We start from the raw sequence: 14340 nt of genomic DNA on the forward strand, positions 1-14340 counted from the left end.
GGGGGGGGTGCAGGGGCACTGAACGGAATGGGCGCGTGTGAGTGAGTCGATTGGCAACGGACAGGGGAGCAAGGGGTTGCGAGGATAAACACAGGCAAGAGCGGGCGATGAATCGGATCAGACCGTTCGCCCTGAGCCACATTTCTCCGAGCAGTTCTTCCGGCGCACCAGAGGGCCAACTAAAAGGAGATTGGTTCCCTGTTGACGTTGCTGCCCGTGCGCTCTCCCACCAGCGCACGGTGCCTTCGTGCTCTTTGTTCAAGGTGTGGCTTAAAAATGGGACTGCCTCGCGGCCAGGGCTGCTGTGCAATACCTTGGCTTTGTTTGTTTTGCGTTTGGGGTATGTCAGATATGCCCATATGGGCTCCTACACCTGGCCATTATGCTATGCGTGTGGCTTTGCCAGAAGCTCCCGCCGCAGCATGTGTCAACGGTTGGTGAACACACGAGACCGTCTGCAAGTCAATGTCACTGCGACAAATATAAGAGGCCCTGATTGTCACGGAGGTGTAGCGAGCGATTGACATGCGAGTTAATAGTCCGCCTGATTAATTGTGATTTCAGGTTAGGGAGGACACGGGAATGTACATTTCAGCGGTGTGCTTCGATGTAAAGTAAATGGGATCAGTGCAAATAAGTTAGGCGCTGTTATGTCTAGTCTGGGCCTTGGGCCCACAGGTATTGGATTACAATGTCTCTGCCGCAGCCTTGTTATGTCCAACATGCAAACAGCTGATTAGTGTCTGCAAGGTTGTGCCTACTATTAATAGCATACAGTAAATTTGAGAGTGATGCATTCCAACATCCAGGCTGTCAGGAGCTGCCTTTTCACATCCCCTTTCTGAAAGCATACTGACAGATTGTTCTATGCTGCATTTTTTTATTTTTCTTCTTCTTTCTTTTCGCAAAGAAAATATGTCCGCAGTACAAACATGTTTATTCTGCTCGCAACGTACTTGCTCGGGGTTATCGCTGATGTAACAATATTTTTCTAACCCACACAGCTGAAAACGTGGATACACACACACACACGTATATATGCGTACACACATACAACATGTACACCCATCAGGGTATCTTGAAAGTGCATGGAAATAATTGCATTGCTACTATCAGTTCCATCATGTTATTATCATCCGTGCCAGATAATAGTAATCATCGTAAATATCTAATCAACATTCATCTTTTCAACATGGGCATGTTCAACAATAAAATTCCTTAAGGCACATAATAAATCTCCAGATCAATCTCTTCCCTTGCCCCCCCCGCCCCCCTTCCAATTCACTCAATAATGAGAGGCTTGGTAAGAAGTACGGCTGAGTCCTTGTTTGGGTAAAGTCAAGGGCTTCCTTAAATTGTGCCTGGCACTATTGAGAATACAATTGATGGCAAAAGGCGATTCTCCACGTGAGAACCCAGCGTTTCCCATCGACACGAGCCTGCTTAAAATTCGCCAAGAGACCTTTGGCCCGTGAACAGGGTAATACCAGACTAAGTGGCTGCTTGATTGGCGATCGATCGGTGGAGAGCGAGAGAGAGAGAGATCTGCGACCCTGGTGACGTGCGAGAGGGTCAATTCAGTGGGGAGAGCCGCGTGAAAGCCGGGGCGTGATTGTCCAACGCGCTGCAAATGGCTTTACAGGTGGCCCACGCTAACTATCGCTATCCTGCCGAGGAACGTGTGAGCATGAGGGGGTGTCTCTCCAGACGTTAAAAGCCCATTGAGCCTATGATTCCACTTCAACTATGACAGTAAGAAAACGCACATATTTTGTCTTTTTCTTAATTTTATTCCAATCATGGTATCGGTATCATGTCATGAGACTTGGTGATAATGTTTTCGTCCATTCGGCGATTGTGTATTAAATCCAGTTTTCTAGACTGCCGCAGCCCCGCGTGTAAGGGAATGACCAAAGGAAGCAGATTTTAACAGCCCATTTTCTGAGATCTCTTCAAGTAACCTTTTTCATTTCGAAACGAAGGTCATACTTTCCCACGCAATAGAATACAGAGATAAATGTTTGTCGCATGGCAGTGGCCCCAACATTTTAAAATTATGATAACTGTAATTTAGCCCGATTAATTTAAATATCAATCTTAATAGAATGGGTTTTTTTGTGAATTACTTGCAGAGCGGGCTGGTACCATCACTTGCGAAGCTCCCATTTTATCATGGCTGGGCAGCTGAAACCTGGATTCAAACCCAGTTTTTCAGCAATTCCAGGTCCTAGATCTTTGTGGTATGTACCTCGTGCAGCCTGAGAACGTTAGCACTGGGAAGATAAAGGTGGTTGGGCTTGGTGATGGCCATACTACCCACGAGTGTGCTGTTTCTCTGGAACAACAGCTTTTTAAAGGATGTATGGATATCTTTTTACGTGACTTTATGTTTTAGTATTTTAATATATATATATTTTTTAGAATGCAATTCTTTGTTTCTGCTGTGCTGGTGGTGAGTCTAGCTTTTGTTACATAGCATTACAAATGGGATGGTTCACGTTAAAGATGCTTAATGGCACCATGCCTACTGATATAGCATGTGCTCAGGCAGTTATTTATTGACAATGCACGTGTGTACATGTATGGCTTTAGTTTCCACATTGATTTTCAGAAAGATTCACTTCGTCACACATACACACTCATGCATACACTTGTATTATCCGGTGAATTTAATTTCATATATGTAACTGCACCACAAAATGTAATCAGAATGTATGTTTCCTGCACTGTTCACCAACGTTTGAAATAATGTTTTTCCTTAATTTGGCTTTTTTGGAGAGAGAGAAAAAAAAGATGTATTTTAAGATAAGTCTAGATTACATGTTGAGTCTGCTGTGGTGTGTTATTATATGAAGGTTATAGAGTGCAAATCAATATTAATTTAGAACAGCACTAGAGCAGCACACTTCTTATAAATATTGATGCATTGTCTGGGGATTTGGTAAAATAATTAATGTGCTCATGGTTCCAGGAATTGAGCACCGGGAGGAAATGAAATAACATTATAACTATATATTTTTTGTCCAGCCACTCAATCTTTCAATGGCTTTCATTCGGTCACTCTGCAAGGCTTACCAGGTGCAAAGTATATGTTCGTATTGTGCTTTAGCGTGATTGAAATGTGAACGCTCTTGCAAATATGGCCCTTTCATCGGAAAGGCACAGTGCATTTTTGGATGTCCAATTAATGAAAAGTGCTCATTTATGCATCCATGTTTGAAATAAAAGTGGGGAAAGTTAAATTAAGTGTGATGGGAAACGAACGACATTGAACGTTTCGTTTGTTAATGTGGGAAATGTGCTGCATTGTGGTTAATTCCCTGAATAAAATATGAAACGTATTATTTTAGCTACTACATAAATATGAAATTTTCATAAAGGCTTTAATATGTAAAAAAAAATACTACTATTAGTAAGGTTTAAACATTTGGAAAAGTAATGAAGCATCATTAATGTCAGTGCTGAATAAAATTAAACATTCCCATTATACATGCAGCGAATATTCAATACTTATTATTTTGACTGATGTGAAAGCACGGGTGAAATGTGCAGCTTGAGTGCTACCCTCATCTCTGATGCAAATAGGTTACGTGTGACTGTGTGGTTGGTAGTGATTGTGGGGAGTGGTGGCACAACGGTTAGCGCGCTAGTCTGCACTATGAACCCAGTGACCCGAGTTCGATTCCCGCTCACGGCCAACACCAGTGACGATTATTCAAATCGGTCCTGGGCCTCCCCTAGGGTCGACTCAGCCTCAAATGAGTACCTGGTGTGATGTGTAAACATCGCCACTGGGGAGAAAAAGGTGGCCGGGCGTGGTTCTGGCCACCCACCACCTCGTGTGCCATGCCGGCCTTCATTGGTGCTTGCTAACAGCACTTGCCCCAACAGTCTGCTGAGGCTATATGGGGGATCTTTGTCTTCGGTAGTGATATGACAGTTGATCGCACACTTTGGGCATACCTTGATGCACGTTTGAGTTTTTTTTTCTTGAAAACATGAACTTACGGTGAGAAATCGCACATCGTAACCGAATCTTCCCATGAGGTGCCATTATATAACGCCTCTATAATGCGTTTCTAAGAGTAACAAAAAAATATCTGCAAGAAAAACCTCACGACAACCGAGATATGTTCATGCGGAAATGTGGATCATAATAACTCGGTGGATAATTAAAAGAAAATAAAAACTGTACACTCATTTACGAACCATAGGTGTTGAGGAGTGGAGGGGTGACTGGGAGGGAGAGGCAGTTGGAGCATTTGCCGCCCTCCTCTTGTGCAGTACAGACAGGACAGTCCAAAGGAGTACATGCAGAACAGTCCAAAGCGCGGTAGAGATTTATTTGCACTTTTATTTTAAGCGCGGTTGCAATTTACTTTTGCTCCGTCGGTCTTAGCCACTGAGGGCGTTGACAGGTTACTTTTTTTCCATTCCTGTTGCTGTTCTGACCCCCCCCCCCCACGTTCCGCTGTAATGTGGCACCGATGCCTACTTTATTGAGGGCGATATTGGCACGTAAAATTAAGATCGATGGGATTGATCGAGAGCGAACCGTATTTTGAACTAAGCGGCCTGGCCTGTAAATGAGTGTTGAGGCTGTGAATGGTGGCCGCCAAGGAGAACGCCCTGGAACAATATAAAAAGCGCTCACGGACAAACGACAACGTGAGGCCGTTTACGATTGATATTTGTATTATTTTTGTTCGCTGAAAATGTTTTTCATTGAGAAAAACAACAGAATATCGAAACAAAGCAGACATTAACTGAAAAAAAACGCACTAATTTCATGACGAACATAATAAGGGATCATCGTAAATTGAAGCAACGTATATCGGGGTAGACCTGTATTCATCGCCATTTTGTCAGTCCACTGTTGGATAACTGCCTCTGCAGGTTATTGGGGTCCATTTAAAAAAGACTTCACATTGTGTAGGGCAGGGTGGGTTGCTGAAGGGAATGGAGGCTCCAAGGCTGAGGCAGATGTCATTAAAATCACTGGACCCGTTGTGCTAACAACTATGCCACGACTCCACTCCGCAGTCCAAGTAGCCAAGGCTTCATTCACTCCTTGGCACATAAATCATCAGGTGCAGTCAGCATTTGAACTTAGTTTGGGGCCCCCATAAAGTGCCTCAGTTTGTAATGAGAATGTAGTGTGTAATGAGTTAGCATCAGCACCTGGGAGACAAAGGTGGCTGGGCATGATGCCAAGGCCACACTGCCATCCCCAAATGGGGCATCACGACCTTAAAGCCATGAATCTACAAGATCACCCCGCGGGGTATACAACTTACGTGTGAGAAGAACAGTCTTGACGCGCGTGCATATGTGTCTGTGTGCCAACCTACGCTGTCTTGCAACTTGTGCTTATCAAAATGTTAACTAAAGCGCTGGCAAGCAGCTGTATATTGTAACGATTAAAGCCCAGATGCTTGAGAAGAAAAAAAATACCCGAATTGTTACATCTGCCTGAAGAGCATGGAGACGCGCAGCGAACATTGACCAATACGGTTGCTAAATCACCTGCTCGTGTTCGGAACCGTCGTTTATAATTGTACCATTCTCCCTTCGTGTCTCTGCAGCGTGCCCTTCGGGTACTTTCAAGGCGAGCACCGGACTGGGGTCCTGCCTGGCATGCCCGGCCAACAGCCGCACGCCGGGAGAGGCGTCCATGAGCTGTGTTTGCCGCAACGGGTACTACCGGGCAGACAAGGACCCCGCGGAGACACCCTGCACGAGTAAGAGGCACCCAGCGGTGGCAGGGCTGGCACAACGAGGGGGGGTGAGGGGGGGTGCAGGGGGGTCCTCAATCCAGTCGATTCACCAGTACGTTCGGAGTTTGTACCGACTTCAGAACGCAAGGTTATTGTATTGGCGCTGTGTTTCACATGCATTCTGCTGTCGTTTCGTAGTGGAGGGGATGGTGGGGGGAGTTTTTCAAACATGGTAAAAGTATAAAGCTAGCAGTGGTGTGTGAGAATAAGTAATTGCCAAGCTTACCTAATAATTAATCGACGTTGCAGCTAGTGATGAATCGACGACGCACTTTATCGCATGCTTACTGACCGGCGTTTTAAAACGTGCAACTCTCCGATTACGAGTCCGGTTTATTTCCATCAATTCGTTTTAACTAAACTCAAGAAATCACTTCCCTAGACATTGAGCAGCGCGTTTGGCCTCCACTCTTGCCATTGATATTGGAACGGTCAATTAGCACGGTCGGCTACATACGGTGCGAAAAAAGTTGAACACACATACATGCACGCACCCACTCACGCACCCACTCACTCACTCACGGTGGGCTACTTATGCTACAAAATAAATTCAACACACGTACGTATATATATATACACACGGACATTCAATCGAGCTTATACTCTTAGTTTTTTCGGGAAAGTCACGTTGGTAAAAAATTAAAGTAAAATTAATAAAATAAAATTATAAAAATCACGACGTTTCGGAGGCAACACAAGTCTCCGTCATCAGGTGGGACCGTCACAGCCAGATTTGCTGATACAGCAAATACGTTACAGCAAATCTGGCTGTGACGGTCCCACCTGATGACGGAGACCTGTGTTGCCTCCGGAACGTCGTGATTTTTATTATTTTATTTTATTAATTTTAATTTCATTTTTTACCTACGTGACTTTACCGAAAAAACTAAGAGCATCAATCCTTGCAGTCACGAAAGCTTCAAATCTAGAATTCAATCGAGCACCCGCCTCCTGCCCGCGTGCCTGCGTCGTCCTCCTCATCCCAGGCCCACCGTCCGCTCCGCGGGACGTGACGGCCGTAGTGAACAAGACGTCGCTCACCCTGGACTGGGCCCAGCCGCGTGACCTCGGCAGCCGAGACGACGTCCTCTACAACGTGGTGTGCCGCCGCTGCACGGACACGCGGCGCCTCAACTGCGGCCGCTGCCTGGAGCCCGTCGAGTTCGTGCCGCGGCAGCAGGGCCTCTCGGAGACGCGCGTCTTCATCAGCGGGCTGCTCGCTCACACGCCGTACACGTTCGAGATCCAGGCGGTGAACGGCGTGTCGGAGCGCAGCCCCTACCCGCCGCAGTCGGTCGCCGTCAACATCACCACCAACCAGGCCGGTGAGTAACGAGCGTGCGAGTGAATAGCGAGCGAGGGAGCGAGCGGCGCGCATGTCACGCCGTGCACGTACGCTGCCGACCACGGAAACACCCTCAGTTGGAGCTAAGAAGCTAAGCAGGCTTGAGCGTGGTTAGTGATTGAATCAGAATCTTTATTGAGATTGGAGGAATCCGATGAGTTTTGAAGCTCTTTTTCGCATGCGCATGCATGTTGAACTTCTTTCGCACAGTGCGTAGGCAACCGTGCTAATCGGAGGTGCGGGAGAAGGACAGAAACCAAAAAAAACTAAACCAACTGGATGCCCAGTAGGTTCACAGATGTCGAGATAGGAGGCCACCTAAGCACACCAGGTGTTTAGCGCCGCGACGTGTGGCCGGGTTTTACCACGTGTCGCTTCGGAACGACGTGCGACGGTTTCGCTTCCGGCATGCAGAACGGGACGTCGGACGTTGACACGTGCTAGACGGCACGTGTCAGAGCTCGACACACGTCAGCGAGATATGCGCCCACAGCTGCACAAACCAGCGCAGCAGCAGCAGTAGTAGTATCGGGTGTTGCAGGCTTAGGCTGCGAGGATGGTGCAGGGGATGGACGTATATAGCAATGGGTTTCCTTGAACATGCTTTGTAGGTTTCTTCAGGTGTTGTGGGTTTACTCCCTACATGTTAATCGAATTGGGTTGATTTCCAAATTGTTGTGAAAAGGAGTCTTGTGACACTGAAGATTTCCTCAATAAAGAAAGAGCATTAGTATAATTCCTCCTCTCTCTCCATGCAGCTTCCTCTCCCTATCCTCCCTCTGCCAGCTGTAGTTAAGGTGTTAAAGTACCGCATCTTTGTTGAGATAAGGAGATGCCAGTTGCCTCATGAATTTTTAAATGAAATTTAAGGGGCCGCGTAGGCTGCGGTATAGAAACACAAGCTAAAACTGCTTCATCACTGTCATTACTAACACTGTTTTACAACAACAAAAACGTTTCTTGCATATTAAGTGAATGTTTTAGGAATGCAGAAGCTTTCGAATGAGCAGTTAGATATTGAAAAGTTCCACGGTAGAAGTTCAAGACAGATTTTTTTTGGGAGGACATCATCTAGCAGTGGATTAATCATCGTTGATGATGATGGTGACGATATATATTTGCCCAGAAGCAAGCTTTTGCTGTGCAGATGTTGTAAAAATCCTAAACTTTTCACAAAAATCCTCAGCCAAACTACAAATACTTACAAACACGTCTGTCGTACCATTTGATCGCCCAGGGTGTTGCTGAAAAAAATAGCCAATGGATGTTAATTTCAACGGGCTCTCGCCAGGTAAAATATAGAGCGCTGAACAAATGGGACTGACGGTGAAGTGTTGGAATAAAATGCGGGCAACTTTATCTTTGAGAGGGCAGTTTTTGTACGGCAAATGGAAGATGTTGGGGGATACAGCGATACCTGTCGTCTCTTCAGCGGAGTTTAAAGAATTTAAACACTCAACAAGAGGGATTGATAGGAACTTAGCATAAGCTCCGGGTACACAGCTTGACCAGAGGGAAGTGTAATTTATTTATACTCTCATTTATTTATTCATTTATTAAACATTGGCAGGAGCAGTGGGGAAATGAAATTCTCATTTGCATGCCTATCCATGGGGAAAATCACTCGTTTCAGAGCAGTGGGCATGAGGCACAACAAGCCATCGTATGACAAGCTTAATGATATTACCTTAAATACAACAAGTTAAATTTCGATTTAAAGCTTTCGTGACTGCAGGGATTCATCTTCTTGGTTCTTTCGGTAAAAGTCACGTAGAAGGGAAATAATAAAATAATAAAAATAAAACATTATAAAAGAATTCTCACGACGTTTCGGCCACAATGCAAGCATTTGTCCTCGGGTGAAGAACAGGTATGTCGGAAAGACAGACCTGTTCTGTCTTTCCGACAGACCTGTTCTTCACCTGAGGATGGCTGCTTGCGTTGTGGCAAAAACGTCGTGAGAATTATTTTATTATGTTTTATTTTTAATATTTTATTATTTCCCTTCTACGTGACTTTACCGAAATAACCAAGAAGATACAACAAGTTGTTTGCTTCCAGTAACAATGGGTTGCTTTGTTCATATATATAATGAATGTGGGAGTGCTATGCTTTTATTCTCATGGGCATGTATTGTTCAGGGACTGAATTGATGGCATTCCCTGAATCGGCGGTGCATCCCAATCCAAAGCAGGAAGAAACGGTGCCCTAGGCTTGGAAAGGGGAGCGTGTGAAGGAGTTAGAGAGTTGAGGGGTCAGGCATTAGGCACAAAAGGCAGGATGTTATGGTACCATATGTACCCATCGTCATCATCATTATAAGCCGTGCTCATTCCACTGCTGGATAGGGGCCCTCCCCAAGGCGTTTGCCATCTCTCACGGTTCTGCGATGCAACAATCCGCCCATCTTCTTGGTTCTTTCGGTAAAGTCACGTAGAAGGGAAGTAATAAAATAATAAAAATAAAACATAATAAAACAATTCTCACGACGTTTCGGCTACAACGCAAGCAGCCGTCTTCAGGTGAAGAATGAGACACTGCCAAGCTTCACCTGAAGACGGCTGCTTGCGTTGTAGCCGAAACGTCGTGAGAATTGTTTTATCATCTTTTATTTTTATTATTTTATTACTTCCCTTCTACGTGACTTTACCGAAAGAACCAAGAAGATGAATCCCTGCAGTCACGAAAGCTTTAAATCGAAATCCGCCTATCGCCTGCACGCAAGCTGATTGCTTTGCTCCATCTCCTCTTCCGCCGCCGTCTCGGATGCGTGGAAAATCCTGGCTGCAACTCTGCCACTTCTCTCGATCGTCGGCGATCATCCCCTCGAGAGACACGTTCTAGCCCCAAGCCGGCTGACGTTTCTGAAGTTTGAATCATGTCTTTAACCTTGTGTTCTTCCTACGAGTGTCTCAATGTAATTTGGAGCCTCCTGCATCTCTCCTCGCTTCTTAGCACACCTTTTCATCTTTTGATGCAGCCAAGTACTGCGCCGGCCGAGATTAACTGATTTCCAACTGAAACGTTTGCGGTGCGTTGCAAACGTTTGAGTGGGAAATATTTATGAAGTGCACCACATGTCTTGTTTTACTGCCCTGAGCTAGTGATAGAATTACCACATTCCTATGGTTGGGAGAAAATCTTCCACAGGACAACCACTGTTGACTTCCCACCAAGTGGTGCTCATTTGATTTCACCCAGAGGGGTGAAGAGCTGAGTCTGCTCCGAACCGGAATTTGAACTCCCAACCTTCCAAGTGTAAGCAGCACACTGCACCACCCACCCACCCAACCCCATCCGAATAAACACTAATACAAAAATAAATTGTACAAACGCATGCCTCATGTAAGCCTGACCACCAGGGACCTTACCTTTTTAATAAGCTGATAATTGTAAACACTGACGACATTTTCAAAGAAGATACTGTACTCATTTGAAAGTTGATCTACGTTATTTATTTCCTCTCATTATGTTAATATTAGAATTAAATGAATACGGTTTTGAATTGCAGAACCTGTCAAAGTGCATTGTTTACTTCCCTGCACGTAATTTATCTGTGATGTTTTTAGATTTGGTGTCAAGATTACACGTTTGTGTGAGCACGTTTGATGTCGCACACGGGGAAAAAATGATTGGAAGAGTGTGTCTATGGTGATTGTTTATTTTTGACATTGTTTTCCCAAGTGGAATCCAATGAACATTTTCAAAAGGAAGTTAATGCGTCAACTCAACTATGATGAAGTTTCTGAAAATTAGAAACCTATTGGTAGCATTATACATTCACTGCATCACTGATGTCACAGCAATGTGCCGATTAAACATGATAAAAGTGCAAGCAAATTATACACATCCATGTTTGATCAAAACAAGCGCGTTTTAATTGCTGGAATTTATTTTTACCGTTCTGTGCTTTCCCAGTCCAAATGGTGCAAGTTATGTGCGATTGAGTTTCTCTCATGTCTGTAGCCAACCGATTATCACAGATGGCTATATACGGGGTAAAAGAAGATCAACATTAATTTTGATTTAAAGCTTTCGTGACTGCAGGGATTCATATTCTTGGCTCTTTTGGTAAAGTCACGTAGAAGGAAAACAATAAAATAATAAAAATATAAAAAATACCATTCTCACGACGTTTCAAATTTTCTTGCTGTGTTTTTCACACCTGATGATGATTGCTTGTGTTGCAGTCGAAAGGTCGTGAGAATTTTATTGCTTAATATTTTTATTATTTTATTGTTTCCCTTCTACGTGACTTTGCCGAAAGAACCAAGAATATAAAGATCAACATACATACATGAATGTAACCTGGCATTGTGTTTTCAAAATCAACTCTATTCGTTTCTGCAATGCCAAGTGGGGGCATGCCCCAGAGCATGTCAACCAAGGGGATGGAGCGATGAAAATCTACAGGCACTACGTGGATTAGTGGATTAGTGCATCTCATTCATTGCAGGATTGTTAGATATGATAATGGCATAGGGAGGGCTTTGTTCAGCAGTGGGTTGAACATGGCTGATGATGACAATAACCAAAACTATATTACTATTATAACTATTTTTTTAAACACATGTGCTTGCACACACATAGACAAAAGACTCCCCTGCATAGCCTTTACTAGGCTTTTGAGGCAAGTGCTGTTTGTGAGCACCTATGAAGGTCAGTACGGCACACGAGGTTGTAGATAGCCAACACCACGCCCAGCCGCCTCTGTCACCCAGTGTTGACCTTTAAACACCACGCCAGGTACATATCGATACACCTTTACACAATACCGCATATCTCACTACCTGAGATGGATGTATATTTCCTTGCAATCGCGCTCGGAACGAACAATTAAATCCGTAAACAGTTTGAGTGTAAGGTCAAATCTGCACAAGGTAAGTAAAACGATGGCATGGAAATTTGCAGCTTTTGAAGTAGTGTGATTAATCACATAGGGATGCCTCACTTAATTAGGATTCGGTTGAGCTGAGAAGAAAACTATGCATTTAGCTTAATGCAGGAATTAGTGCGAGGTTCTGTACTCGGCAGCCAGGTCAATTTAATTTGTGTAATGGACAGTGAAGAGGAGACCTCACGTTTGTCAATTGGGTGCATGTCATTAGATGATGTGTGTTTGTGTGCTGTTTTAGATATGGTAGGTTCCAATTAAAGTACAACTGTTCATATATCCTTACATGTAACCAATAGGATCTCAGACATGAGCTCCATGAATGTAAAATAATCAATTGCTTGATAAAAAAAAATCCCATTCCAATCACGTGTCCTTAATAATACAGGTATTGTAGCATGAGGCCATTTTTGGTAAAAGCGGTGATTAATTGGGACAACTTCGTATCATACTCTCTTTAATTTCCAACAAAGCATAGCAAACATTCCACGTGTTTTTTCTTTTCTTTTAAGTAATGAAAACATTGCTGGTGAATTAACCAAAGGCTTACACTCAGGGACCTTCAGAATGTGTTTGGACATAATGTCAATAGCAAACGGAAACCCGGATGCAACAGACTTAAAACCCATGTTCTGTTATGATTTATAGACAGAAGTAAGCCTTAAAATAATCTCATGGGTGGTATGACGTATTTTTTTTTCAAATGTCATTCGCAAAACTTTTTGACCTGCCGTCTGTGTATAATAGCTGTCAGACAAGTTGTTTGCAGTGCTTTTAAAGGTCAACAAAGGGTCACGGGGACTCGCTCTCGTTGTTGTCGTTTGCTGTTTTAAGTGCAAGTGCCCAGGATGGAACATTATGGGTTATTTGAACCCACCCCCTCCAATTTTATAGTTTGCTCAGCTGCAAGGGCCATTATCGAAGCATCGTATTTAAAAGTAAGGACTTACAGGTGTTAGGCAGGAATGTTGAGCTGTTTTGATCCTTCACGCTGCGTGAATTTTTACCCCCCCCCCCCCCCCCCGAGTGAAATAGCTGTGTTCGCGAAAATCCAGTCGTGGTTATTGCAGAGCCGATGAGCAAAGCACGCACGACAGAGGGGAGCTTCTCTAATCCACGAAACCGCGACTTTGACAATCTCAAATCGTGCATCTGGACCGTTCGTACCAATGTCGTCAGTGACATCAGATCCGTTTTTTTTTAACACACGTACGAATGCGTTTATCCTTCAGTTCATTTATTCATGAAATTATCGAGTCAGCCTTGCGAAGGAAAATCAGTCAGATGTCACAAGTGAGTCGGGTATTTGCGTGGTATGGCTGCATTTTTGTGATAATTGCATAAATGATAATTGCACAATAATGGATTCGGCACCCCTCCCCCGCGTCATGTTTTGGATTTCCGCTCGCTTTAAATAATGTAGTGATTGCAATGCATATTGGAAGTGCACCTCTGCAAATCGAATGTTCCATTGAAAATGCGTCCAACATAGATAGACCCTAACCAAAAAATGATGCACGGAACAAACAAAAAATATGAATTCGACCAAGGGAGAGGAAGTAATTCATGTCCGACAAGAAACGGGCGCCGCATCGATTTCCATGAATTATTGACAGGCTTTTGTACAGATGGATGTACCAATGCAATTATTTACAAAAGTACCCTATGGAATTTGCAATGAACTGCTGCACTATCGACATCGTAATTGATTTTACCACAGCTGAATTGGGCCGTATGACATTTGTGCATTTGAAGACCTTCACTTGGCCGATGAATCTCATTTGTCACTGAACTGGCTTTTCGTCCCATCTGCATCACCCAATTCTGTCCACCTGTTCATCCATCACGGTTCCATCCACACGTGCCACTACCGAGACACGTAAAACCCAGTTAGTGATAAATGAGCATCGCAATGATGTTGGTGGGTCTTTTTTTTTTTGCACAGATGGCCTCCGGCTTCCCAGGTGATGGTGTTTGTTTTCGACGAGAAGCTTCTGTTCTTGGGAACGGTGGTTGTTTTCGCAGCTGGGACGCACACTCATAGCGTGGGCTCGGTGTACTTGAAATGGCCGAAGCCAACGTCGCACCAGAAGAGAGCTTTGGAGTTGAGGATTATCAGAGACTCTCACTAGTTTTGTTGCTGGGAGGCTCGGAGAAGTATACTTACGAACTCGTTGAAACCTCTCGTGAGTCTGTATTGGCAGCTGAAAGAGCTCTGCAGACTTTTTGGGCAGGGGGAGAGGGGGGAGGGGCGACGGGCTTTCTCGGTAAAAAATAAAAATTGCACGCGAGTCTTCAAAAAGTTTGTGTCGTATAACTAAAGC

The 14340-nt window shown here is 44.3% G+C and overlaps 1 protein-coding gene across 2 annotated transcripts in view; it reads left to right on the plus strand.

The window, feature by feature from the left end:
- The window catches only part of LOC144942737 (ephrin type-B receptor 1-B-like), a 175519-nt gene that overhangs the window by 95455 nt on the left and 65724 nt on the right, over nt 1-14340 (plus strand). For both annotated transcript variants that reach the window (XM_078869609.1, XM_078869610.1), the window contains exons 4-5: nt 5586-5741; nt 6764-7102. In XM_078869609.1, coding sequence (XP_078725735.1) covers nt 5586-5741; nt 6764-7102 — 495 coding nt within the window. The remainder of the gene's footprint in view (nt 1-5585; nt 5742-6763; nt 7103-14340) is intronic.

Source organism: Lampetra fluviatilis, chromosome 28 (assembly GCF_964198595.1).
Source record: "Lampetra fluviatilis chromosome 28, kcLamFluv1.1, whole genome shotgun sequence".
Lineage (NCBI taxonomy): Eukaryota > Metazoa > Chordata > Hyperoartia > Petromyzontiformes > Petromyzontidae > Lampetra > Lampetra fluviatilis.